This window comes from Diceros bicornis, chromosome 25, assembly GCF_020826845.1.
Source record: "Diceros bicornis minor isolate mBicDic1 chromosome 25, mDicBic1.mat.cur, whole genome shotgun sequence".
NCBI classification, from domain to species: domain Eukaryota; kingdom Metazoa; phylum Chordata; class Mammalia; order Perissodactyla; family Rhinocerotidae; genus Diceros; species Diceros bicornis.
The window spans coordinates 20,965,709-20,993,148 of NC_080764.1; the positions used below are offsets into that span (position 1 = coordinate 20,965,709).

At 40.4% G+C, this 27,440-nt stretch overlaps 1 protein-coding gene across 3 annotated transcripts in view; it reads left to right on the forward strand.

Annotated features, from left to right (window-relative positions):
* Positions 1-226: 226 nt before the first annotated feature.
* IGF1 (insulin like growth factor 1) overlaps positions 227-27,440 on the forward strand; it is a 69,728-nt gene continuing 42,514 nt past the window's right edge. For 2 of the 3 annotated variants that reach the window (XM_058568829.1, XM_058568827.1), the window contains exons 1-2: positions 227-559; positions 5,092-5,248. In XM_058568829.1, the coding sequence (XP_058424812.1) occupies positions 497-559; positions 5,092-5,248 (220 nt within the window). In that variant the 5' untranslated portion in view covers positions 227-496. Of the gene's footprint in view, positions 560-2,336; positions 2,352-5,091; positions 5,249-27,440 lie in introns of those variants that run through there. The other variant, XM_058568828.1, reaches the window with a different exon arrangement.

Consider the following 27,440-nt stretch of genomic DNA (forward strand, 5'->3'; position numbering starts at 1 on the left):
GCAGATGTGTGTGTCTTCATGGCCAGTAGAAAGTTAATCAGAGAACGGATCCTTATTTTCTATGGCAGCATCCGTATTTTAATGTCTGCTAACCCTGTCACTAACACACATTCTTTTAAGGGAAAAAAATGCTTCTGTGCTCTAGTTTTAAAATGCAAAGGTATGATGTTATTTGTCACCATGCCCAAAAAAGTCCTTACTCGATAACTTTGCCAGAAGAGGGAGAGAGAGAGAAGGCAAATGTTCCCCCAGCTGTTTCCTGTCTACAGTGTCTGTGTTTTGTAGATAAATGTGAGGATTTTCTCTAAATCCCTCTTCTGTTTGCTAAATCTCACTGTCACTGCTAAATTCAGAGCAGATAGAGCCTGCGCAATGGAATAAAGTCCTCAAAATTGAAATGTGACATTGCTCTCAACATCTCCCATCTCTCTGGATTTCTTTTTGCCTCATTATTCCTGCTAACCAATTCATTTCCAGACTTTTCACTTCAGAAGCAATGGGAAAAATCAGCAGTCTTCCAACCCAATTATTTAAGTGCTGCTTTTGTGATTTCTTGAAGGTAAATATTTCTTACTCTTTGAAGTCATTGGGGAATTTTCTTTAAATTGTGTACTGTTTGCTTCTGCCTAGGAATGTGATTCACTTTAGAATTTTCATTGTTTCGGAGCTGGGAGTTATTTATAAATTGCTGAATATGCAATTCTGTGGGATCTGAAAAAATAGCTCCGGGAGATGGATGCCTTTGCACAGATATCTGTATGAGTAGAAACTATTGCAAAGGTACTTATGCTAAATCCTCCACTCCTGCAGGGCTTCAGTGGTCTCATTATAGAAGATTCCTTTAAATCCTCTCTAGTATATGGTTAAGGGCTATAGAGTATGCATATGAACTTTTGGATTTTTTTTTTTGCAGGTGCAGATTTTTTTTAAAGACCATGTTCATGTGTGTATGAGTGTCTGTGTATCTGCGTGTGTGTGTGTGTGTGTGTAACTTGTCAGGACTTTGTTACAAGGCATGCCACATATGAAGAGTTTCATTTTAGATGATATTAAAGCTTTTAAATGTGATCTTTGGAGCTAAGGTCCCGGAACTCTCTGCACTTATGCCCAGAGAGTCAAAGTTAGAGTGAAGTTTAATTTGTTCTTCTGAAAAAGAAGTCCTTGACAACTCTTGCTGACCTGGCATATTCATATAATTTAAACAAATGCATACTGGATATGGAAAGCGGAAACTTTCTAGCAACTGCTTGTCCAAGTTTTATCTTTTGAAGAGGGCTTTCATGGGCGAAGTTTGGACTTGGGGTTTTGTGTTGTAAAACTCTGATTTTGTACTCAGTGTTGTAAAGTCCCTTTAGGTAAATTTGGCTGCCGTTGTCAATGCACCGACTTCTCGTTTCCAATCACTGGCTCTAGTTCAAGTTTCCATTCTCAGCAAAATTATATCCTTCAAGACTTGTGTTTTTCCAATTTGCAAGCACTTTCAAGCCGCTGTCACTGGCTCCCCGTTGCAATTGCCTGAGGGCTCAATTCATTCGCTGCTTTCAGATACTCACCACCAGGACTTTTCTTAGTCTAGTAAGTGGCTTAGGAGTTAAGGATACATCCTTGTCAGGCACCTGATTCTGCTGCCCTTGAGATGCTAAGACGCATGCTAGCTACCTTGCTTTTGAAAGAAATGAAGTCAATATACATATGTACTATGTGGTCTGACAGCCAGGGGTTTTGTCTTCCTACTTAGATGATCATAAAAGACTGCTGTGGAGTGTTATCTCTGCATTCGTTACAAGTTTGAAAAACTGTCTCCAAATGAACTTGTCATGCTGTGTGTGCTGAACTTTTCAGAAGTAGAACTAGCAATAAGTTACCTTTTCCTGGACTTGGAGCAGGAAGTGGTTTGAGGGAGCTGCTGGTCTTTCAGACGTAATTCAGTGAGTAAAGGTGTCCTGCCTGGAAGCAGAACTCACAAGCTGATTTGTACTCTGAGTCTCAAGATATTTCCAAGTGCTTGAGTCAGAGGGAAGAGGGTACGGGAGAGGGGCTGGAGCTTGGGTCACTGTTCGGGGCGGCCACAATAGGCACACAATGGAAATTGGTGGCTTGACTGGGGGGAAAAGATTGACTCAAATCCCAGCTGTGCAATTTGTTCATTGTTTGAAGGGACAAAAGGCAGTTTATCCAGGCTCATAGTATACCTGCCTGGGTGTCCAAATGTAACTAGATGCTTTCACAAACCCCACCCACAAAGCAGCACATGTTTTTAAGTCCTCAGTTTTCAATTCACATCAGCCTCATAATACCCACCCTGACCTGCTGTAAAAGATCTGGAACAAACAAAAATGGTTACACCTACAGTGAGTATTTTCTTATGACTATTGCCCTCAAATTTTGCTGGGCATTTTCATTGTAGCCCAGACATCTGGAATCAATTGATATTCCATTTATTTAAGATAAAAAGAAAGGTCTTTTAAATTTTGAATTCGGGAATGATTTTTTGGAAAGAGCGCTCTACATTTTTTTTTTTTTCTTTTTTCTCTTCTTCTCTGGTTCTTTCCTTCCTTTCTCTCTAGCATATCTTTCCTTTCTCTCTCTTCATTCCTTTTGTGTTTGGCAAAATAAAAGGCCAAGGAAATGATGAACATATGGGGCCACTTGTTTCAAACTTTTAACTCCTAAGCAAGTTCGTTATTGTTTTCTTTTTGGGAACATAATGTGATAAATTCTCTGGTTCTCTGTGGGTGTACCGGACTGTTCCCTGAACTAAAGGAAAATGCACTAGAGGTTCTATCTTGTCCTAGAACTATAAGTGCTGATATTTATCTGACAACATAACTCAGCAAAAAAAGAAAAAGAAAAATCTGTAAAAAATAAATCTTAAGTTCTGAAATGCTAGAGATTTATATGTATTGCTGGGCTTAAATGTGTTATACCAGACATAACTATTAAAAATACAGGTTTCACATCTAATGAAGTTCTCAATTCACTAAGACTGTAAGTTGAGTACATTTTCCCCTGGATTTCACAAGAACTGAAGAACTCTAAGGCATCTACCATTGCAGGTGCTTGACCTTCAATCTTACTATAAACTCAACAAGGAAGGGAGGGGTAGAGACATAAGCTGGGTAGAATAACGTACATTCTAGAACTGACCCATTGCCAGAGAGTGGGGTATGTTCTGTAAGATCAATTATGAGTTTGCCCTTTTCAGGCAATGAAATCCAGTTGGGTTATATTTGTTGAGGTTTCCACTGGAAATATTGAAGGGGAAAATCCCCACCAATTATCTTATAACTAAGAAAAATGAGGATTGGATGATAACTTGTTTCTGGCAGTCCCACTGGCTTTGGCTGTGGGGGGATGGCCATGGAAGGGAGTAGCCGTCTATGCAGAGGTCCTATTAAGAAAATGGAAGAAATGTTCAGTTGAGTTTTCACCTTTTCTTCTATTTTATGGCCATTGTTTATGATGATTTGCAAATAGAGGGCGCTTTTCATCTTCAACTGTTTTACAAGCATTAACTAAATTGGTACATTGTGTTAATGAGAGTCAGGGGTTTACTTTTTTTTCCCAATTGCTGAGCTGAAGGTCTGGCCACAAAAATGGAAATCTTAATTAAAATGATGGAGCAAACTTGGCTACTGATGTAGAGCCATTAAGTTGAGAGTTCATGGAGGGCAAAGAGGGTGGTCAGAAAATAAAGGATTGAGTCTTTCTCTCCAGAAGTGATGGGGTTGAATGGACCCACTACTACTGTGAGGTTCACAAAGGGCTCTTTTGATAATGATAGCTTCCAGCGTAACTCCATGAGCCTTTTGATAGGGTCCCTCAATTAACTCCTGTTGGTGACTCTTTCAGTGCCACTGAAAGTAAATGCACCTGAGAGAGTTGCAGCTACTCACCTTGGGAAGCTTCCTGGAAGAATCACATCTTTGTGCCACAAGTAGCAATATGGAAAAATTTAATGATCACCTTAGCGTTGTTTCTACTACGTAGAGTGAGGATGGGGACTTGAGCCACAGGAATCCTGTTTCTGGCAGGGCTGCCATTTGGCTGTCTACCATTGGCTAAGTCAAGCCAACCAGGGGTCCCTCAATATATTTTGCTATAAAATGGATACAGTGACACATAAGTCCCTCCAAGAGATGAAGTCAGAATTCCTATGACTAAAAAAGAAGACTTTTTCAGGTTTTGAGCCCAGTGCCCAGTTCATAGAAGGCACTCTCTACATATGGGTTGATTTGATATTGAGCTTGACACAAGGGACTTTAGAATGCAGAAGGAGTAGGGTTTACTTAGCATGAGCCAATTTCATTCTTAAATCTTCACGTTTTTCCTGTTTCTGTTTTTTTACTTCCTCTTGTGGTTATATTAACTGCTGACATCCCCCAGGTAAGAAATCTCTCTCTGTGTCTCTCCGTCTTTCTCTGTCTCTCTTTTTTTCTCTCTATCTCGTTCTGTCCATCTCTGTTTCTCTGGCTCTCTGTCTCTCTCTTTAAGCGAAAAAAAAAAACTATAACACTATATAGTATTTTCACAAGTCCATTTTTAGCCACAGTAAATTCTCTTTAATCAGTAGCTAGGGAATGATGTTCTGGTTAATTTAATATTCTGGTCAATAATGAATGCATATGCCATCTGTGGATGGACAATCTTGGGAGAATTTAAATTAATAAAACACATTTGACCCCAAATCTGGACCGAGCACAATTTAACCTTTGATCATTCAAAAGGTTTACCAGGATCTCTGAGGGGTGTGGAATCCCACTGCAATAATAGCATCTTTCATTTACATAGTAAATGTTTCTAGATATTTTGTCTCATTGAGTTGTAACAGGAACCCATAAAGAAGGGGTTCAGGGAGGACTTCCCCAAGGTTCCACAGTAGCAAGGACATTAAACACACGTTGTTTGATGCCAAGACAGGCTCAGTCCACGCCACCCTGCGGTCACTCATGCACGCTGTTGCACTTCTCTGCAGGGTAGTTTTGATTAATGACAGTAATGGAATGCTGGGGTAAGTGCACCCGGGCCTCACCCCTACTCCCCTTCAAGGACCAAGAAGGAAACATGACCTTCCTTCTGTTTCTTCGGCAGGTCAAGATGCACATCATGTCCTCCTCGCATCTCTTCTACCTAGCCCTGTGCTTGCTCACCTTCACCAGCTCTGCCTCGGCTGGACCGGAGACGCTCTGCGGGGCTGAGCTGGTGGACGCTCTTCAGTTCGTGTGTGGAGACAGGGGCTTTTATTTCAGTAAGTAGCCCTCCCTCTCACTGCTCTGTGGATTTACAACCGCAGGGAGTGTGTGAATAACTGAATAACTGCCCGTTGCTGGCAGTCATCCTCAGCCTCTGAGATTCCTCACCTTAAAGTAAGCCTAGTGTTTCAGCGGCGCTGTGGCAGGTTTTGCAGATTTAGGATGGAATTTTCCTCCTTAGCAGTTTGTCTTTTAATGACTTTCTGCTGAGTTGTCCTGCAACTACTATACTCTACCTTGACTATTCATTCCTTTCAGTGAAAGGATGGGACGAATGACCCTGGAGGACTGAGGTTTTTGTTTTCGAGATCTCGCTGTGCACATATAAACATATGGAAACGTGTAGGCCTGTTTTTAAGTGCTAGGTAATTTGGACTAAAATAGTAAGGTGGACTTGGAAAAAGAATGAAGGGAGCACATCCCAGCTGTCTCCATGCAATATGAAATCACCAGGAACAGACAGAAGGTGAACCTCGCTCAAAGGCACATTTTCAAATACACAGGCTCTCTCTAAATGCAAAGTGAGATGCTGTATTAATTTGCCTTCTGTGCAAATTGACCTTGATTTTTTTTGTTATTGCCTTCCTTTGACGTGGCTCTTCTCTGGGGCTCTCTGGTGATATCTCCACCTGGAAAAGGGTTTCTGACAAGTGCAGGGTCACTTCTCCCAGAAGTAGGTCTCAGGTGATTAAGAAGTTGACAGTCAATAACAAGTAGACAGCCAAGTCAGTTCTTGCAAATAGTAAACCCAAACAAAAGTCAATGCTGCCTGAGGGAACTGATCACTTAAAGAGTCTACCTCAGAGGCACCAGTCTCATTGCATATTACGGGACAGTGAAAGATTTAAAGCCAGATGCTCATTCTATATAATTCTTTGGAATTTTAGAGAGTTCCAGGAAACTGACGGTCAGGTCCTCTGTGAGCATGAATCATTCTTAGAGGTTCATATCGCTCAAGTGGAGACAGCTTACCTCAGTTACCCACTAAGCTTTGAATAGCTCCTGTGATGATTCACACACTTCAGGTCTCTCTCTTCTTTTTCCCAGGAAAGGTGGTGTGTGTGTGTGTGTGTGCGTGTGTGTGTATGTGTGTGTGTCACTGTGGGGAGGAGTCTGTGTACGTCAGTCTGAGATGGGTAGAGGGAAAGGGAAGGAAGAGGCTTATAGGTGGACTGATGTTCTGGACTTATTGTAGATTTGGCAACAAATAGCCTTTAAACAACTAGTGAGAGAGAAGATGTGCTTTCTACTATTTGAATGGGCAAATTCTCGCTCTCTGTAATCAGCCAATGCCTTAATTGAGTGAATTCATTTATTTTTCTGGCAATAAAGCAAGTCTATCCAGTTCTCTGTTGCAGTGCAGATGAATGAGTTCATCGGGTGAGTGCTTTTCAAATAGCAGACTTGTTTTATCTTTAAAATATCTTGTGGAAGGCAATGTGTCACATCAACGTCACCCAACGATGGGTTGTCATTATTCTCTAGTCTGCTGTTCCTGATCCACATTTTAAAAACTGAATAAGTGGTTCTCAGGAGGATTTTATTTTTTGCCTTGATAATCCATTCGTGCAATTTCCTTTGATCCACTTCCCTAGGTGATTGCCAAGCCCACAAGTGTCTTCTGTTATATGCCAGGTTGAATTGTGATGTTCAACATGACGTGCTCCAGGATTTCCGTGCACAGTGCGTGGAAACTGGATCCTTCTATGCCTGTGATGTTTGCATTAGATGATGAAAAATGAGAATGGAAAGAAATGATTTGGTTCCAAGTAACCATATGATACTTATACATGTTCACACAGATAGTTAAGAGTATTGGACAACAATGATGGAAATCAATTTCAAAACACTGAAAAGCTTCTTTCATTCTATTACTCCAATGATCAAATTTTAGCAAAGATTTTTTTTATTCTATTTTAATAACTTGAGAGGGGAATGTTATATATGGCAACTCTCGATGTTTAAAGGACAACTTTGAATAGAAAATGGTTTTATAATTTGTGTGTTATTATTGTCAGTATTGTCATTGGGAGTCTATGTTCCATAAGTTCTGTCTCATAGAATTTCGTGACTCGTAAATTCTTTGTCTGACATAGATCCTAGTGCACAAAAGTATTCTCATTAACTTTCTAGTCAACTGGACAATCCTTTTTGTCCAAGAAAAGTTAGCCCCTTTAAAGTCTTTAATTCAAAGCATTGATGGAGCATTTGCTATGTGTAAGACACTGTACTAGGCATGAATGAGATGCCTAGAAATGAATGAGGGATTGACTTTGCCTTCAAGGAACTCACAGTCTAGTTGGGAGGTAAAAAAAAAAAAAAAACATGCACATAAGTATTATCAAGTGCAGTAAGAGAAAAATAATCATGGGAGAATAGATTATAGTCCTTTATGCTTTTCCTGAATACTTTGTCCCACATTTAAAATAGCCTAACCAGGATCTACCCTCTCCATGGGCTCCTTGATGCCAAAGGCCATATTTATTTACCATTGAATCCCAGTATCTAGCTCAATGCCTGGCCAGTATAGGAAAGGCTCATATTTGATTGTTGAACTGACATGACTGAATTGAATTGAATCCAATTGAGTGGAATGGAATTACTCGTTTGGGATCTCAGTCTTTAGAACCATCAAGAATTAGGTTTGTCAGGTACTTTGGACAATTCTTCTTGCTGCATATTTATCCAGCTATTTGACAAAACTGTTTTTCCTTTTTCAGCTGAATACAATGTATACTAACAATGACTTAAAAGCTGCATTTTGGTCGTCCCTAAGCTACGTTGATGGTCTGTTTTGTGTCTGAGCCAATTATTCTTACAGGCATTAACTGTTGTCAACAAATTTTATTGAGTTTCCTTTTTGTCCCCTGAGATTTACTGTGTGTGGAGAAGTCAGCTTGAAGCATTTACAGTCTTTGAAATATTTTTTACAGGAAAGCAGTCATCCCCACTTGCATCCCTTGTCAGTTGACTCTTATTATTGTTTTTACCCTTATTTTCAAAGTTTTCTTGAGGCCGTGCCTTTTATTTCAGGCTGCTTCAAATTACGGATTTTTTTTAATAGTAAAAGGCAGTTTCTGATCTCAGTTTGAAATTCAAACATCTAAAAGCAAATTGCCTCCATATCTATCTTTTTTGTTGAGCCATAATGTTTAACAAGGAGAGGTTTTTTAACCCTGTTAGAGACAAAAGGGTTCTGAATAAAATTTTTTTGCAATGCTTATTTTGGATAGATCGACTCAATGTTGTGGATGAGCTCATATTTCTCTACAAGCCCGAGTTCCACGAGAGCACAGTGGAAGCAACCTTCTAGATTACCTGTTTTGTGAACATCTTCCCAGCATAAGTGGAACAGTTCCTCTATAATTAATGCAGCTTCCCCAGACATTTTATGAAATGAAAGTTCCAATGAAGAGCTAATTACCGCTTCTTCCCTATGCATCATAGTGAGAGGGCATATCAACCAGTCTTGTGCGCTCATAGTCCTATGAGAAAAATTGTGGCATAATGGAGGGCGCATAATGGGAAAGAGCTAGCTATTATCTTACCAGATTGATGGAGCCCTCATAGAGGGTGACTGGTGATAACCTTGTTTTGCATGAAACAGCAAGAGGAAAAGAACTTCAAGTGAAATAGGAGAAGTTAAGCTTGCCATAGATAAAATTTTTGACAGCCTTGGCGATTCACCATTTTAACACGCGCTTTAGGGGCTTGTGGAATTTCTCTCCTTGGAGATACTTAAAAAATTGACAGACAACCAACATCTTGGATGGTTTCAATTAAGAGCAACCAAAAGAAAACAAGTTTCTGGGGTCCTTTTTCGTTTTAAGAGTCTATAAACAGTCCCTTAAATAAACTGTATATGCTTTACCTCGGCAGTCTGGGAAAAAAGGAGAAGTAAATCAATTAGAAATGAAAGTTGGATACCCTTTTGGCTATTTCAGATTTATAGCTTTTGTAAAATATACTTCCAATGCATAGTTATTAAGAACAGGTCTGAATAAATGAATGGCATTCTTCATGGGTTAAAACATACTGTTTTGTAGAGTTTAAGCGAAACTTTGCAATGAATTTCATTATTATTGATTGCAACAACCTTTCTAGATCTAGGTTATTATTATTAACTCAAGCTTCTTTCATCTGAAATATAGTGCTCAGAAAACTGCTCCCAGACCTGTCATTCATTAGCTATATGACTTTGGCAGGCATTTAAACTTCCTGGGCCGAAATGTCCTTGTCTATAAAACAAGGAGATTTTGTTAAAGTAAATGACCTCTTCTAACTTTAACAGACTCTTAGTCTAGGCTGTAATTAACAAGGATTTGGTGCTATTCAAGAAAGGAGAACCTTGGATTTAAGTAGTGACCAAAGAACATTTAATCTTCTTTATCTTCTATACATAGTTTCTGTTCATCCCCAAAGATAGGAGATTACACCTACTTAAAGAAAGAGGAGCCAGCTTCTTTTTTGTTTTAAGCTGGATTTCAACCCCTCAGGGATGGAATAGCTCAAACAAGACCAAATACACTCAGGTCATCTGGCCAAACGAGCACATGCCTCATGAAAACAGATGGCCACTTTTCTTTGCTAGGAAAGACCAGCTAACAGTTCCCATGTTTGCATTTTCTCACTCTCTTGAACATGAGGACGAGTAGGTCAGTTTTGGGCCGTCCTTTACTAAATTAGAGGGGATAAATAAGAATCAATAAGCTTCTAAACTTGACCAAAAGCTTTTTCCCAGTCTATTGATACTGCCTTTCCAATTAAAGAAGAGAGTACACAATTTGGGGCACTCAAAGATACACTCACTCACCATTAGCATTGCTTTGAGTGGCACACCATTTGCATTCCTTGGCTTGGTACCTTGTAGACTGGCAGCCATGCGTTTCTATGACAGCTGGTCAAAGTTAGGGATATAGTCACTGGCTGTGGAAAAGCTTTTCTCTTTGAAACTAATTGGCATATGTGGGTTTGACCTTATGGCCCTGACTTCATTAGCCCTACTAAGCTAATAGGCCACAGGTATTCTTAAAGAAAAACAGTGAGTTTTTATATTGACCCTAAGTGCTTGCTACTACCTTTAAATATGCCCAGGAGGGCCAAGGGACCACTAAAAAAGTGATAGTTTCTACGCAAAATTAGAAAATAATTTGCATTTTTTTTTTTTTTTTGGACATTGTAATGCTCTTCAAGACCATCTCCTCTCTGATGGAGAATTATAAGACGCAGGAGAGTGAAGAGTTCAAGACCAAGAGCATGGTCTCTATTATCAGGAATCCAGGGTTTGAATCCCAACTCTGCAACTTACTTGGAGGTTGACCTTGAGCAAGTTACTTAACCTCTTTGTTCCTCAATTTCCTCGTCTGTAAAATGAGACAGAGTTTCATTAAGAAACTGCCTCAGTTCTGCCCCATAGAACTGGTGTTAGAATTAAATGGGTTAATATATTAGAACATAATACCTTAGAATACTGCCTGGCACATAGTAAGCACCATACACATGTTAGCTACTATACTTATTTATTCTCTTGTGGGATCAGTTGCAGAGTCTACTGCATAAGTTGTGATATCTTAACACACTTAATTAATTACACACTCATTTTGTCTCCTTAGGGGTAGCTGATAAAACCTGTTATTAGTAGTAATAGTTACATAATAGTATTAATAACAAGAAGAATGTCTAATGTTCGACTAGTATATTTGCTTTTCAAAATCCAGTTATATTAGCTGTCTCACTTTGTCTTTACCCCAGTCTTGGAAGGCAATAATTATTGCTTCATTGGACAAATGGGAAATATGAGACACTGAGATTTTGTGACTTACCTCACTGGATGGATCCAGAACCAAAATCAAGGTCTCTTATCTCCAAGAAACATGTTCCTCTGGCCATTCATATTGTTTAGAGGCACAAAGTGTTGTAGCAGAGGGAGATGCTTCCAAAATCCCTGTTCTCTTCTGAGAGAGAAGGAGCAGGAATCCCTAGGTGACCTTGCTGATTCTGAATATTCCTTTGAAATGAGGCTTGAGAGAGATATCCAAGTGATGACCCTACATTTTACCTTCTGGAAAAATTTAGGAAATACTAATAGAATTTCCTCGGAGTGAACAAGAAAAGTCTTCTTTGATTAGAGCTGCTAATCAAGAGCGTTCAGACTGAATTCTTGCACCCCACTCGGACAGAACACTGCAGCTCACCTGTGAGCACTAGGATATGCAGTATGATCTGAGGGAGGCCCTCCTCTGGTCAACTTCAAGTTTTCTTCTTCTGCCAGCAAACCTCAAGTATTTCATTTCTTGTAGCTATTAGTTCTGTTAGGTTTTCTCAAAGACCTACTGAAGAAGGGCTGTTTATTTGGACCAAGGATCTTTCTCTGGGTGCTGTGAGAGAAGTGGTAAAGGAGAGGTGGTCACAAGGCATCATAATCCAGACAGTGAACCAGGCAGGAAGAGAGTTTCTCAACTTGACCATGAAAGGAGCAGTGGGAGCAGCCAGGTGTTTGGATGCAAGGCTCCACCTGTGCAGGTATTACTCAACCAGCTGTTTGAAGACCACAGGTATTGGAATGTCTCCTATCTTCAGTGGCTGGTAGGTTTGACATTTTGGATCCAAGAGTTTTGGCATTCTTCAAATTCTCTGGGCCTCCATATACACTGTCCAGACATCACGTACCATGCCAGCATTCCTCAGGGCCTCTATTAAGAGCCGACCTCATCCCTCTAGCAGCCTTCCCTCTGATCCCACAGCCCATACCAAAAATCAGACATACTGAAAACAGGCACAAGATCTTTTCCAAGGAGATTTCTCATTGTTCTCAATAACAGGCTACAAAGCCTTTGCTCTTTTATGCAGCCAGACATCTCTGACAACCATGGTGGCAAAAAATTGTTTTTGCACTGAGCTGCTGCCCTGGCAGCGTTCCATCCTACACCTCTCCGTGAAACATCAGCAAACTCTTACATCACAAAGAATTACTTTGGGTTGCCTGGAAAGTTCAAATCCCTAGGCCTTATTAGCTGTTAGACTAAGGAGATGACAACACAGCATTCTGTTTGTCTCTGTCTATATGCGAGATCATGTTTAAAACATAGCAAAGAGCTGTTATTTGACATGCAATTCCTTAACTGCAGTAAGTTGTATGCCTATTTAATGCACTGTTTAGTCTCACATTGGCTAAAGCCGCTTAAAGAAGCACTTGGCAAGCTCTGGTTCTCATTCTTGGCATAGCTGCCCCTCTTACTTTTTCACTGAACCTTAAATACCAAGAAAAACCCTTCACTTACTTTACATCTGGCATATTGCTTTATGCAATTGGCCAGAACTTTTGCACGTGGCCCTCTGCATTTGTTCTAAGGTAATTAATGGCTTTGCAATATTTGATCAGCAGCAGCAGGGACACAAAGAGAAATTGTGCAACCAGCAGAGACCACACAGTCTTTTAAATTAAAACCTTTTGCCTTAAATGTTCAGGCGTTCTGTAGGGATAAGGATTTCCATGCCAAAAAAAAGACATGCTAAAGACCCTGGGAAGACACCCAAGAACCTGATTATTGATTAAATATACATCTCTCTAATATCTCCCTCTTAAAACTACCTAATTGTTCAAAGAAGTAAAATTGAAGATTGTTATAAGCTTGGAAGCCCTTGAAAAATAATCTGGGCAAACAATAAGAATGAAACTCAGAAAGAAGTGACATGTCTAAGGTCACCCTGCTAGTTAGTGGCAGAGGCAGAAGAAGATACTGTTGATTCTCTTTTCTGATTCCAATGCAGTGTTCTGCCTTTAGCAGAAATGAACCATGCCTTTGTCAAAGTTACCTGGTAAATTAAAATGGCCAGGAGAGGCCTCCAATCAAACTCATCCAAATGAACATGGATCTTCGTGGCTCTTTTATTCCATTAAACTTGCTTGAGACTTAAGTTAACGCTTTTCTTCCCTTGCTGTAGACATTTGCACAGACTGAAGTGATTCTCTGCTGTTTCCTATCCAGTACACAAAGCCTTCAGATGCACTTCGGGCATTCCAAGTCCACTTAAGGTCATAATTTAGACTATTATTGTATATTATACTATTCTGACTCTTTGGTCAATCTCTCCAATGTCAACTTGGGTAGAACTGCTTTGGAATGACTTAGCAAAGCTGTGCTCCTGGAAAAACTGAAACAGTCTGACGAGTTGTTGGATCAGCTTTTTTTCTGGAGATTTCTCTGACGGCCCCAAGCCAAAAGAAATTTACACCTGATTTTTTTGCAGATTTCCAAGCAAACACTCTGTGAGTCTCTTCAGACTTTCTTCTTTCATCTGTGGTCTTTATGAGGTACTAGGAAGGCTGTCAGAGGGGTCTTTTTAAACTTTGAAAATTTGTTAGTCATAGTGTCAATTCTGTGAATATTGCTGGGAAGATGGTACTACTTCTATGCCTTTTACCCTGATGAAATGGGTCTTTCATCAGAAGCAAGTGATTAAGAAAGTCTGTGCTGTGCCAACTCACATACAGCCAACTCCTGGTTATCTATGAAACCGGGGAAAGGAGCACCAAGAGTTGCAATTCTGGATGAAACTGACTTGAGGACACTATAGATTTCAGCCTCCTCACTCCTCCTTCCTCCTTGCCGCCAACCCCAGACCCTTTGTGAGACCAAGTGGCATGCTTTTAAATCCAACTTCAGTCTCCCTCACCTCCCCCAGCAGCACCATTGACAACAGGATTTCTCAACCTCAGCACTATTGACATTTTAAACCAGATAATGTTTTGTTGGGGGAGAGGGGCTGTCCTGTGCATTGTAGAATGTTTAGCACAATACTTGGCTTCTACCTTCTACATTCCAGTAGTCCCATCCTCCTAGTCATGACAATCAAAAGTGTCTCCAGGCATTGCCAAATGTCCCCTTGGGAGGGCGTAAAATCACCCCTAGTTGAAAACTACTGGACTAGAGAAGTGTCCAGAAGAAAAGCAACTAGAGATATAGGAAGTCCATGAGTGAAAGTAACACACAAACTAATTATCAGTCATTGGTTAATCAGGAGTCTATGGTCCATTGCCAGGAGTAAGCAATGAGAAGAGTCATTGTGGTTTTGAAAGCTCTTTTCTAAAAATACAAAGCTCTTCCTTTAGGCTATATAAAAGGTATTTGCAGGCCTTCCCTTTCGTCTTATAGCTATGGAACTCATTTATTTTAGTAACAGCAAGAAGGGAAGGCAGAAATTGTGTAGAGCAAAACTGTGCACTTAGTTTGATTATGACCACCTGGAGCAAGTGAAAAAGAAGCTGGTTACCCTTGACCTTGATATTTGTGTCCATTCCCTTCTTGGTCATGTAATAAAGAAGCTCTTAAGTCCTCACAAGTGAAAAAGCCTGGTTCAGAGGTAGTAGCCACAATTTTTCTCCTCCCTTCTTGTGTCTTTCCTATCTGAGTATCATCACAGTTGTTTTATTGTCCATAAACAGCCCCACCAGAGAGGAGAAAGAGATCAATGAAGCATTACTTGGAAATAAGAAGTTCCACGTTTGGGCCCCACCCAGCTCCCTTACTTAATAGTTCTATGACCTTGGAGAAATCACTTAATTTCCTTGGGTTTTACATTCTTCATTAGTAAAATGGGAATGAAAATATTATACCTCAGAGTTCTTTTGAGGCTCAACTATAGAAGGGTTTTGGAAACTGAATGAGCCATCCATATATGTCACTATTAATGGATTGAATTAAATACTCTGCCTTGTCCCTCTAATCACCACCCACAAATTTGTTCAATGGTTCGATTTCAACCATTAATGATATTGAACCATTAGTTCAATGGTTCTGTAATAATTATAATCTAGAGAAGGTAATTTGGCAGTGTATCTTCTCAACCTTATTAATTAAAAAGAAAAGCATGTTGGTATCTCCTATTCACATGTCACTTTGCATTCGGACCACCCAAGAGTTAATTAATGAATCTTCAAATTGCTCACTCAGTATTACTGTTTATGTCCTCATTGGAGGAAGCAGAAAAAAGATGGAGCCTATCACTTTACCACACTGAGCTTGCCTAAAGAGTTTGTCTCCACAAGGTGGTTATGTAGTCACTGAGATATCACACGTAGGCAAAAGATTTCCATTCTCCCAAGTCAGCTATTGGTGATTTCTGCTTAGCCCCAAAAAGCAGTGTTCAGCAGAGGGAATGTCCTCACTAATCAGAAAAGTATCTCTGCGCTCTCAAGTTGCCCATCTAAACCACTTCCTTATCATAGCCTGACTTAGGGGAATTGAATTTTTTTGAGCATGGCTTTAATGAAATCAAAATTGTGAGTTTTATCACCATATGGACCAGTGACTATTAGATTCTTCTATCCCAGAGGTTTCACATCCAGCAGCTCCCAATGACACAACATTTGACATAGCAAGGACACTTTTGAACCACACAGTCAAATACCGGTTGCTGCTGCTATGGATTTTCATCCTCTCTATATTGAGCTCTTTCAGAAAAACAGAGACTAAGTTTTAAAAGTTTTTTTCTGTCCTCCACAGCATCAGCATTGGGCTCTTAATAAAACTCCTTGACTTGATGTTGAAACGTCTTTCCAAAAGCTATTTCCTTCTACTAGTCCCCAGAATATACCCCATGACTTTCCGTTTGTTACTGCCACCATTATGGATCTGAGATTGAAGGTGTAGAAGAAAAAATTCTACTTGAGGCATCACATCTTGGGACTCCTTCACTGTTGCCCAAGGGAAGACTTCTCCTAGATCAAGAGTAAGCCAATTATAGTCAAGAAGGAGTTTTCCAGGACTACCATAAGAGCCCTTACAAATAGATTCCACCTACGGAAATAGTTTTGAGAACAGAACCCCCACTCAAGTTTTCTCTCTTATTTCATATGAGATATTCACACTAAAAGGAGCAGTGGTAGTCAAGGGAAGGTAGGTAACAAATGGTACATCCCTAGCAAATAAGCCCCAAGGTAGGTACAACAGCTGGAGCACCAGCCCTCAAAGAACACTACAAGTAGTTTCTAATTGCCAGTTGAAGAGTTGGAGAGCTAGAAAGAACCATAGAGAGCAATATAGTCTAGTGCTCTCACTTCCCAGATGAGGGAAGCGAGATCTAGAAAAACATGATGTGCATGAGGTCACAAAGCGTGCTAGTGGAAAAGCCAGGCCTGTAGTTCAGTCACCTCACTCTCAGTCTAGCGCTCTCTGAACAGCTGGACACTTTAAACTTAACTTTGATAAACTCACGTGAAGGTAACACTGGCAACCATAGTCCTTAAACTCAGAGTGAACTGCTATGTCATATTCTTCCAGTGTAATTCATAGGAATAGTCTTTGAAAATTCAAACCCTTAATCATTCATAAAAACTTTCTTCCAATTTCTTCCACCCATTGAATAACGTCAAATCTCTGTCTCAAATCTGAGCAACTTGACTCTAGGTCTGTGGCTCTTCATAGACTCTAGTTGTTTGATGGGTTGGAGACAAAAAAAAAAAGCAAAGAGCTAATTCCTTTTTGGAGATCATTTTAATTTGAAGTCTTGTCAGGTGATTGACTAATGTATGCATTTCGTATTGCTTGTCAACTCAGAAGCTACCCAAAACAAAAGGTATTGTCGATGCATTATTTCTGTCTTCACACATTCCTGACTTGCTAGTCTTCCATGAAGGTCTTCCATGAAGAAGCTTAAATTTTCCTACGTATTTTGAGTTTTATGTTTCTTTCCATTAAAGTTTCCAGCCGTTCATAGACATATTTAGTTTGGCAGAAGGTAGTGGTGACTCATGGAATGAAGAAATTTGAAAGCAAAGCTACTGAAAATGGATCTAATTTCTTTTTTGGGTAATTTGGGAGTGAGTGATTGATAATTTGTCTAATTTTTCCTGGTTTCATCATGTGCCATACTGCCAAATATTTGTTCCATATGGATGCTTTGTGATTCCTGAAACATATAACAAATTTCAGCTGCAGCTATATCTAATATGGTCAAAGGGTAAGACTATTGTTGGCTCATTTTCTCATTGCTTTTGGCTGGGCACCCTCAATCAATGGCTATTGAGTGAAAAAACAGGATCATATTGAAACCATTTTCAGCATGTTCCTTTCTATGGATCCAACCATTTCACTGTGAGTTTGTCAAGCACAGCAAATGTTCCCTATTAAAGGGGTGATTATGTTTTTGGCATAGACGCAACTGCCAGTTAATTGCATTCACCTTACAATTCCACTCTCTCAATTTGGTGTAGAGATGTTTTTCGCTCTCCAAAGATTCCTTCTTTTCTGCTGATTCTTGCCTCCCTCTATGGAACAGATATTTGAGGATAGATTCTGAGAAGACCAATGACATACCATGCAACAGGAATCATTTCAGGCTTACCTTAAGATAGACAGTCTGTGGGCCCTGAGTCATATGAATCATAAGACTTGTAAAAGGTATTAGTGCCACAAATCTGGCTGGCATTTCTGTAGATTACTAGTGCTTTGTGTGCAATTATGGAAATCTCCCTTACCAGAGAAGCCAGACAAGAGTTCAGCAATATTGCAACAAAAACACCGTGATGTGTAAGCTAAAGACACAGTAGGACTTAATTCTGGCTGGTTCTGAAGTAGGCACTGATCTCTTAGTGTCTTAAAGTCATTCAGCAGATGATTGGTTTTGATCAATGTAAATGATTTCAATGCCCTGCCCAATTAAAAACAGAAATAACAAAGAACAGAAAAGTCTATCTCTTAGAAGAAACCAGACTCTATTGAAGGCCAGGGAAAGTATTTTGTGGCAAGAAACAACCTCTTATTTATATTGTGAAAATTTCGTTTGATTAATAAATGTTCTAAGGGACACACACATCAATGTCACATAGTAAAAATATAGTTTAGTATGTGAAGGCAGATCTAGAACCTTGCTACTCAAAGCAACCTGAAAGCTTGTTAGAAATGCAGGATCAAGGACCCTACTCCAGAATAATTAAAACAAAATCTGCATTTTATCTAGATAGCCAGGGGATTTGTATGTACATTAGGGTTTGAGGTGCCCTGGTCCAGGAAATCCCAGGAAATAACATGTTGATTGGTGACTCTCATGTGTTAAGAGAGAGAACACAAAACAGTCAGAGCTGAACTTTCACTGAAGATTTGAAAAATATTGTTGGGGCCAAACCTGCTTGTTGTCGTTAACAATATATATGCTGATTCAATTGTATCAAGTCTCGATTCTCTCAAGCCGGTGGAGCCTTTCCTCAGAGGAAGTATAGAACTGCTCTAAGGATAACCCCATGGCCTGACCTTCTGTGAACTGGAAATTGGAACTCCTAATTGCTGTGGCTGCAATTTCCAAAGCCATCACTGGGGCCAGGAACTGAGATCCAGTCCTTAAGATCTTGCCAGTTTCTTTTTCAATAGTTACATTTTTCAAGAACAGCCAAGCAAGAGTCCTTAAAAAAAATATTTCTAATTGCATTGAGTGGACAAATGTGTGTTTTACTCATATCAAATTGCTTTCTTTGTCACGCTCAGCCAGGTTCTAATAATATTCTCATGACTCTGAGTTGATTAGTTCCATTAGGATTCTTACAGGGATTTAAGGGAAAAGTGGGTTTCTGTCACCTATTGAAAGGTGCAGGGTAAACTTTAAAACTGCTTTTCAAAGAGACAGCTGGCTACCCAGTTGAAAGCCTTCACTATACCCATTCTGGAACTCGGCAGATTCCCCAGCCTCAGCCCATTAATGACGGTCTAGATATCTAAAGGACATGGCCTCTTCAGAAAGACCATATCCCACAGCAGGCAGGAAAAGGTGCAAGAGGGCCAGTTTGTAACTTCTATTCCTTGAATGACACTAGAAAAAAGGGAGGACTCTGAATTGGGGCATTAGGAAGTCTGGGATTTACTCCGAGTTCTACCACTAAATAACTTGGCAAATTTGGTGATTAGTCCCATGGGTCTCAAAACCTGTTTCCACTAGAACACTGATATTAAAATGTACCAAGACATTTCATTCTGAAGCAGGATCATTGTGATCTCTTTTCACAGTTCTCCATGGGAAAAAAATAAGTCTTAGATACAGTTTTCACATACTTTTTTTTAAGTACCTGCCACCTCTTGATTGTATTCAACCCTAGGATAAGGTGGTATTGAATTTATCTCACAAGTATATGTTTAATTTGTTTAGAATTAATCCACAGCATTTGAACACAACGATATTCCTGACTCCTTGGCACCACTGAAAGAATGTTGACAAGATAATTTCTAAGACCTTTTCCAAAACTAACATTTACTGTTGTTTCTTGGAAATCTCTAAAATCCTTTAAGAAATCTCACTGGATATGAAGCTTATTGTATGCTTTTTTATTAGCACTCTTCTTTCATGACTTTTGCTCAGTGCTTTAGTAAAATGTATAGAAGTAAAATTATAGCACTACCCAGTTTAGTTATAGCATCATCAGCTGAGCACCTGCTCTGTACTAAGCAATACCCGAGGGAGGATGAAGCCATGCCTTCAAAGAGGTTTTCCAATAGTGTGTGAGGACCCGTTAAATATCAATCACACAATCCCAAGCTTGAGAATATAGGAATATTTCTCCCCTACGTTATTCCAGTCCACACCATTCATTGAGTGCCTTCTTGTTAGCAAAACACAAATGATGAAAGGAATGAGTCAAACAGAGCCCCTACTCTCATGGAGTTAATGCTCTGGAGCAGATGTCACAAAACGGCACCAGACCCTACTCCCACCCCACCTGAATCTAGCCCACAGACATGTTTTGTTTAGTCCACTCAATATATTTTTTTAATTTTGGAATTATAAAAATCAAGAAAGTTTAAACAAAAACAAAGATGAACAGTTTCTCTTCAAAAAATGGGTGTTGGGCCATTCCGGTGGCATAGTGGTTAATTTTGTGTGCTCTGCTTCTGCAGCCCAGGATTCGTGGGTTTAGATCCCAGGTGTGGACCTACACACCGCTCATCAAGCCATGCTGTGGTGGCATCCCACATACAAAATAGAGGAAGATTGGCACAGATGTTAGCAAAAAGAGGAAGATTGACAACAGATGTTAGTTCAGGGCCAATCTTCCTCACCAAAAAAAAAAAAAGGCGGGGGGTGAAAAATCTAGCATCGCTGACTGGCATTCCTGAGTGGCAGCCATTGGCTGGAGCCATTTAGGTGGGGTATGTGCCCCTCCAGGTTACCATAGTCCTTACAGGCTTGCTTTACTCATTTATATACCCATCTGGCCTTAGCATACATTGACCCATGCCACCCCTGCCCCAGATATGCAAGATCTCTTTGGATATTAACCATATACCTTTCTCTTTTATTCAATTCAACACTCATTTATTGTCTTTGAACTATCACCCAGGCTCTAGACTAGCCACTGCTGATTCAGATGAATAAGACACAAACCTTATCTTTAGGGAACTCTGTAGCTCTCCTCAAACAGAGCAAGGCTGCAGCTCAGGTAGAATGTAAAAGACAATCAAGTCCTCTTAGTGAAGGAAGAACCCAAATCTGAAAAACTGAACATTCAATAATTTAGAGATTATCAAAGGAGTATTTCTTCAAGAGCAAGTGGAGTTTTTGGCCAGTGACCTTTAAAACAGGAAAGGCCAGATTCCCAGCCAATGCAATGGACAAGTTACGCAATCACTCCTAGTGTTTAGGACAGTGGAGACCATCAAACCCAACTCTTCAGACAAAGTGAGTTGTAGCATTGTAGTTTGTTTTGCACCAAGATCCAGAACAGCTGTTACCAATTCACTGGAAGATTACACATGTGTCCCTTCTTCCATTCCCATCACTATTTAGGTCCTCCTCTTCACTCACCAAAACTATTGCAACAGCGTCCTCAATGATCACTCTGTGTCCAACACTGCTTGACACCGGCCATCCCACCCATGAGATTAATCTTTCTAGAGCAGAGTTCTAATCACTTGATCCCTTTTCTAAACAACTTCCATTGACCATCCGTGGCTGAGTAAATTGAATCCAAACTCCCCAATTTGACAGGAAGGCATTTTATATAAGGCCTCTAACTAACTTTCCACTTGTATTTCCTGATGTTTCCCTACAGCGAAGCTCACAAACTGGCAGTCTGTAAGTCACATCCAATCTTCAGCAGCATCTTGTTTGGTGAATACAGTGTTTTTACAAAACTGAATTATCTGTCAATATTTACTAAATAATTCTTCCCTCTAGATGGGCACGTGCTTTCTGCTTTACTCAACTCCCCACCACTCTCTATTACCTTACTCTGGCCCACTTCACTCTTTTATATGACTTGGTTGCTTCTGATGTCCATCTGAGTTACAAATGCCCCCTACATATTCCAACATCCAACCTAGACAACTTACTACCACATTTTTTATTTTCCTAGACTTTCTTTCTGTTTGTCTCTCAAATGTCACCTCCTCTGTAAAATCTAGATGTCAGCTCTCTTTCCTCTGAATAGTAATAACATTACTCTTACAACACATCATCTAGTCTGTATTGTGGTTTTTTTGGCAAGTGTTCATGCTTTATACCATCTGGTTGACTATAAGCTCCTCAAAGGCGAGGGCTGTTTTATTATCTCTGTAAGATCCCACATACTCCCTGAGTAGTCAATGTCTACATGGAATTAATTAAGTCATCCATTTTTCTTCGGCCTTCCGGGCCTAGATTAGTTGTGTGTGCTCGTAAGAAGGCAGTAACTCATCTGAAATGCAGACATGGCTGAGTCGGAAGGCCCCCGTGGAGTTTTAGGCATTTTCAAGTAGGGAGTGAGAAATGCTGTATCTAAAGGAAACTACTGAGGGAATCTAGGTAAACAGAACATGATCCTTTTCGTTGGAAGCTGGCTGTGGTCTTCAGAGTAAATCTCTATTGCATGTCTCACAAGCAGTTTCAGCAAAGCCTTTAGTGCGCTCAACTTGTGTCAGAATCACAGGAGTCAATCCATTCCTGGGGGCCCAGCCAGCACTAGGTAGAGCACAAACACCCTGCAAAAAATGAAACAGAAAGAGCTCTGCACACTGCATTCAGAAGTGTCCATTTCTAAAGGTACTGAATGCCCGGAAAGGAGCTCTCATTCCTGTTTGCCCTGGCAGAAGGGCTGTCAACAAGTTACAAGGTTATAAAGTCACAACTCAGCGGCTCCAGAAATGGATCCAACTTAGTGGATTTTGACCAAAATGACCAGTTGTAAAATATGGGCTACAAAGAAGCAAGTCACTCTTCTAAAATGTAATTCAATATAGCAATGTTTTATGGACTCCTGTGTACCCAGGATAGTGCTAGAAATCAAGAGAAAGCTAAAATAATAAAGCCGGTGGAGACAATTAATATTAATAAACACCTATCATGTTCTCAAAGTGTGACATAAAAGCCTGCCTTAAGGTTACCTTCAATCTGGTTAAGAATGCAACCCTTACCCCTGTGTAGGAATTATCATCAAAGTAAACTGACAGCATTCAAATAAATCATAATATAGAAAAATGCCATTCCTTTTTTCTATTCCTCCTGGACATGGCAGATCTCAAAACATGTTTACTGAATTTCCAAATGACTACCAAGAATTTTCATTCTCCTCTCCCTATATCCAGTCTTGTGAGGTTTTCCATTGATGTTTAGAAGTAAGATGGAATTTGTCACCTTCATGCATTTTCTGTCTGCCTGGGTCCTTGACTAGGTAGAGGTATGGATGTGCTCTCTCACCTGAGAGAGGCCAGAAACACTGTGTGTGAACAGGCTGCTTTGACTTTGACTTGATGGAAAGCTCATGAAAGAATCCCTCCTTTTGTGAAGTTGCTGGGCCAATCTTTCCAACTCAAGTTCAATTATGCACCCTAATCCTATCTGGAGTCATGAGATTCCCTTCCCATCTGATCCTCTGTATCCTCAACCCAGATAGGATCTGATGCAAACAACATGGGCATCATTGGTTCCTTTTCTTTTAGCACAAGAATTCCTCAAAACAGTGATTTTTCCAAATTAAACAGAAATCCAACTGTAAGTGTCTGGGTATATTTGATTAATATTGATTTGTAACCAAAGAGACAACATTAGGTACCAGAAGGAGCTCTGAATATGAGGTGAGGAGACCTGAACCCCCTAAGGAGACTTGGCTTTGCTGGTTATAAGCTGGGTGCCTTTGGGCAATTCTCTTGCTTGTAAAGTGGATACAGTCAGCCCTGCCCTGCCTCTCAAAAGGGGTTTTTGTGAGTATCAGGTGAGATAATACCTGCGGAGTCGTGACAAAATTCTCAGGGATTCAAAGCCAGCTACAGGTTTCTAGAAATAATTTGAATGAGGCATTGTTCAAATTGAAGGAGTGCCAGGCCAGGGTACATTCTGAAGTTGCAAGTGGGTTAGCCAAGATGGCATTCATGCATCTTCCTCTAGAGATTGGAGACTGCCACTCCTTTTTGGATCGAGTATGCTTTCTGTGGACTGGGATTACAAGGGCAAAAGTAAGAGTAGCTGTATTATTGGTCAGTGCTTCTCACATTCCACCATCCTGTGAGTAGGGATAAGAGGTTAATTAAATACATCTCTCGGGCAACAGAAATGATCGAGGCTGTCCCTGGAACACAGTTGCTTCAAAAAGTAGGCTTTTGTTTCAGGGAAAATCTCCCACAGAGAAACATGGAACACCAAAGAGAACTATAAATAGGACCATCATTTATGTCAATTATAAATAGATTTGTTCCCTTTTGATTAGAAGATTCACGCTAGCTGAAAGCCTGCAGTTGAACAAAAATGAGGGAAAAACTCTTGACAAAATATTAGTACATGCTAACAGTTATATTTGATACCTTTTCCTTCCTGAAGTATTTTCTCTGATTTTCCCTAAATGAAGACATTCTTCTCATTTGAGTTTACAATTCAGTTTTTAGCCTTTAAAGTACATTTGTTCATGCTTCATCAGCTCCTTAGGATCTCTCTTTACCTTCTAGATTAGAAGACACACACACTTCTTTCTTTAAATGGAAAGATTGAATAAATTGGATATCAGTGTTAGGAATTCAAAAGGGGCAAAACTTTCTCCTCAGATTGTCTCAAAATGGTCACCATGCCCTCTTACAAAAGTTCTCCTTTTCACGGAGATTCTTTACCAAAATACTATATACATGTGGATCCTTAGCAAAAACTTATCTGCCAGCGTAATGACCAAAAGGATTAAGTTAAAGGTCAGTAGAGAAATGGCCACATCCCACAGGCTGTTGCTACTGAGCACTTGTCAGATATGCAGCCATTTTCCTTTCATTCTGGAGGAGGCATTATTGAGAGGGTTCCCAACTCTTTGTGTCTGGTTAGCCAACTCCTTGTTCGCTGCTCGCATTCATGACTCATCTCTTCCCAGGGCCAGGGGGAGAAATGGCAGCTTCCCATCCAAGCTGTCTGCTAGGTTCATCCTGGGACGAGGTTTGCGGATGGAGCAGCAGGGTTCCGCCATCATGTACCAGGCACAATGGAATGCATTGGAATGCATGTCTCCCACCTGCAAGGATGAGGGGATGGAAAATCCTGCCTGAGTCTACTCACCTTGCCTCATGGAGGCTCTTGATTTCAGCTACCCCAGATTCAGCGCTAAGAAAGAGGCTGTAAGTAGAGGTAATTGCGAGGAGAGAGCAGATGCAATGAACAGAGACCCTTCTGGGAAATTCCTCCCCCACTTTAAATGCCCTACTCTGGTTTCACTGTAGGATATTTTAAAATGAACTTAGCTTGTCAACTGGAAATTCACTGCCTGACCCAAGATTCAGGGGAGATTTCTGGAAAAACACTAATCAGGGATTTGGAAAGCCTGGGTCCCAACACATAAAGAAATATATTGAATATTTTTAAAGATATAAAATTCTTAGAACCGTTGGACAGGTTTCTGTGTGTGACCTCTCTCTTCCAAATGGCATTGCTCAACAGCCCAGCTCCCATCAGAAGGCTGACATCATGCTGTTGTGCAACTCACAGCCATTGCAATGTCACTTTGCTAACTACGCTTGCTGTGCATTCAACTACTGAGAAGCCGAGCGGCTTTAGGTTTTGAGTCAGAAGTTCTGAGCATGATCATTCCCGTGAAACCTGAGCCCTTGGTTCTTCTAAAAAGTCAAAATACATTTGGATCTTGCAAATCGAGAATGTCAGAGCCAGTATTTTTCTCTTTAATCAAAACCAAGGAATGGCACGGTGGGTGGCTGGGGCCATGTCCTCCCTTCCTTTCATTCCCTTCCCCCCAACATCCAGCCAAGATTCTCCAGGCTTCAGAGAGCTGAATGGGAAAGGAGCTCTGGGCCTTGCGCATTCAGTCCTTAACCTCTCTGCCAAGCACTGCATTATGGTGGACTCTGACACGGTGGGATGTGCAAACATGAGCCTGAGATCATCAATCTGTTCCCAGACTGATAGCTAAACAGAAAATAGGAAAGGCTTCTTCCCACTCATCCTTGCACTTCCAGTCAAATATCTGGGGTTCTGTCCAACAGCCAGACTCTATAATCCAATGTTGGCCTCTGACTCAGTTGACCCTTTGATGGAAAATCTTCCATCCAGTTGGATCATTCCTCTGGTTCAATCTATGAAACAATTTTCAAAATTGAGGAGATGAGACCCATTTCCATTCTTAAATAGGAAGGCCCAGAATGTTCTTGAGAGCTTCATGAAGAGAGCTGAGTCTTGACTTGTTCACAAAGGTGGCCTTCAGATTGGTTAAGTGAAACATTGGCACATGCAGGTGACCAGCTTTATCTTGTTCCTTCTGTGTTGCTGTCATCTTTCAGGGTAATCTGGGACTAGGATAAAGATGAATCTGCCCTTCCCCCTGGTACATGCACTCCTCTCTAGTGAGAAGGAAGAGAAACCTCAGACCTCAAGAATCACACCAGTGGGTTTGTAGTAGCCTTGATTCGTGCCAAGTTTCAGAAAGAGAGCTACTGAAAACTTGCCACGATGCCTGTGAAGTGGAATGAGGGTACTTACATTTGTCTGGAAGTCACATATGGTGTTTAAGATAGGCCTTGAATAGACAGGATTTTGATAGAAATTCTGGAGAAATTCTGGGCTGAGAAACCAACTTAATGGAAAAGCACATAACCAGCAGAGTATGGGACATGTTTGCGGGTTCATGAGCCATGCAGCCAGTTGTTTGGGTAATATGCTAGTGGAGAGTAGTACAAGATAAGCCCAAAAAGATAGGTTAGAGCAACATTTGTATTAAAGAATAATAATAGCCAGCACTTTCTGAGTGTTCATTATATGCATGATACTGTTCTAAGCACTGTTATGTATTGACTCTTTTAATCTTCACAACAAACCTGTGACATAGGTAGTATCATTATCTTCACTTTACAAGTGAGACCACTGAGGCACAGAGAAGTACATAACGTGCCTAAAGGCACATAGCTTCTAGTGGGACAAAACCAAAATTTAACTCAGGTAGCCAATCTCAGCACCCATGGTACCTGGTAGCCTTTATAGCATACTGCCCATAACACGCCTTTATTCTTTGCTTTTTCTTCCATCTCCTCTTCCCTAGCTATGGAAATACTGGATAGTGTCTAAGACCAAGCTCATATATTCCTTCCTTAGTGAGACCTCTTCCAACTCCATCAGCAAGACTTTATCTTTCTCTACTCCAGGCTCCTCTATACCTATAGTAATTTTTCAAATCTTACTTATATTAGAGTTAAGTATATGTTCATTTGTGAATGTCTTCAGGCCAGAATTGACATCATATTCCCCTTTATATCTTCTGAACCTGGGACAGTGCTTTGCATGTATTGAATGTTCAATTTACATTACCTGAACTGAATTGAATATCACAGTCCACTGGTGGACATCTGAAGAAATGCCCCCTAATCCTACCACTCTCTTTAAGACCATCTTTCCAAATGCAAAACAAAAAACTAAGACATCTTGAGCCCCACAGGGAACTCTCTCACTCATGAAAACCTACAACCCATAAAAAAAAATGTTTGGGGAAGCACAGTGTGGACAATTCCAGGCCACAGACCAAGAACACCATTCCAGGTTTAGCCCTGCTTGGCTGCAAAAGAATGCTAATGGTAACAGTGCTTCTAAAGGCAAAAACGTGGCCACATGTAGATGAAGTGTCTCACCAAGGGCTGTGGGGTTCCAGGATTTCTGAGAAGGCTCCCTTTATCCTAATAAAGTTCTCAGCTTCTCGACCCCCAAATCCCAACTCCCTGCGGGAGACTCAAAAACACCCAATTTAATTAAAACCTCTTT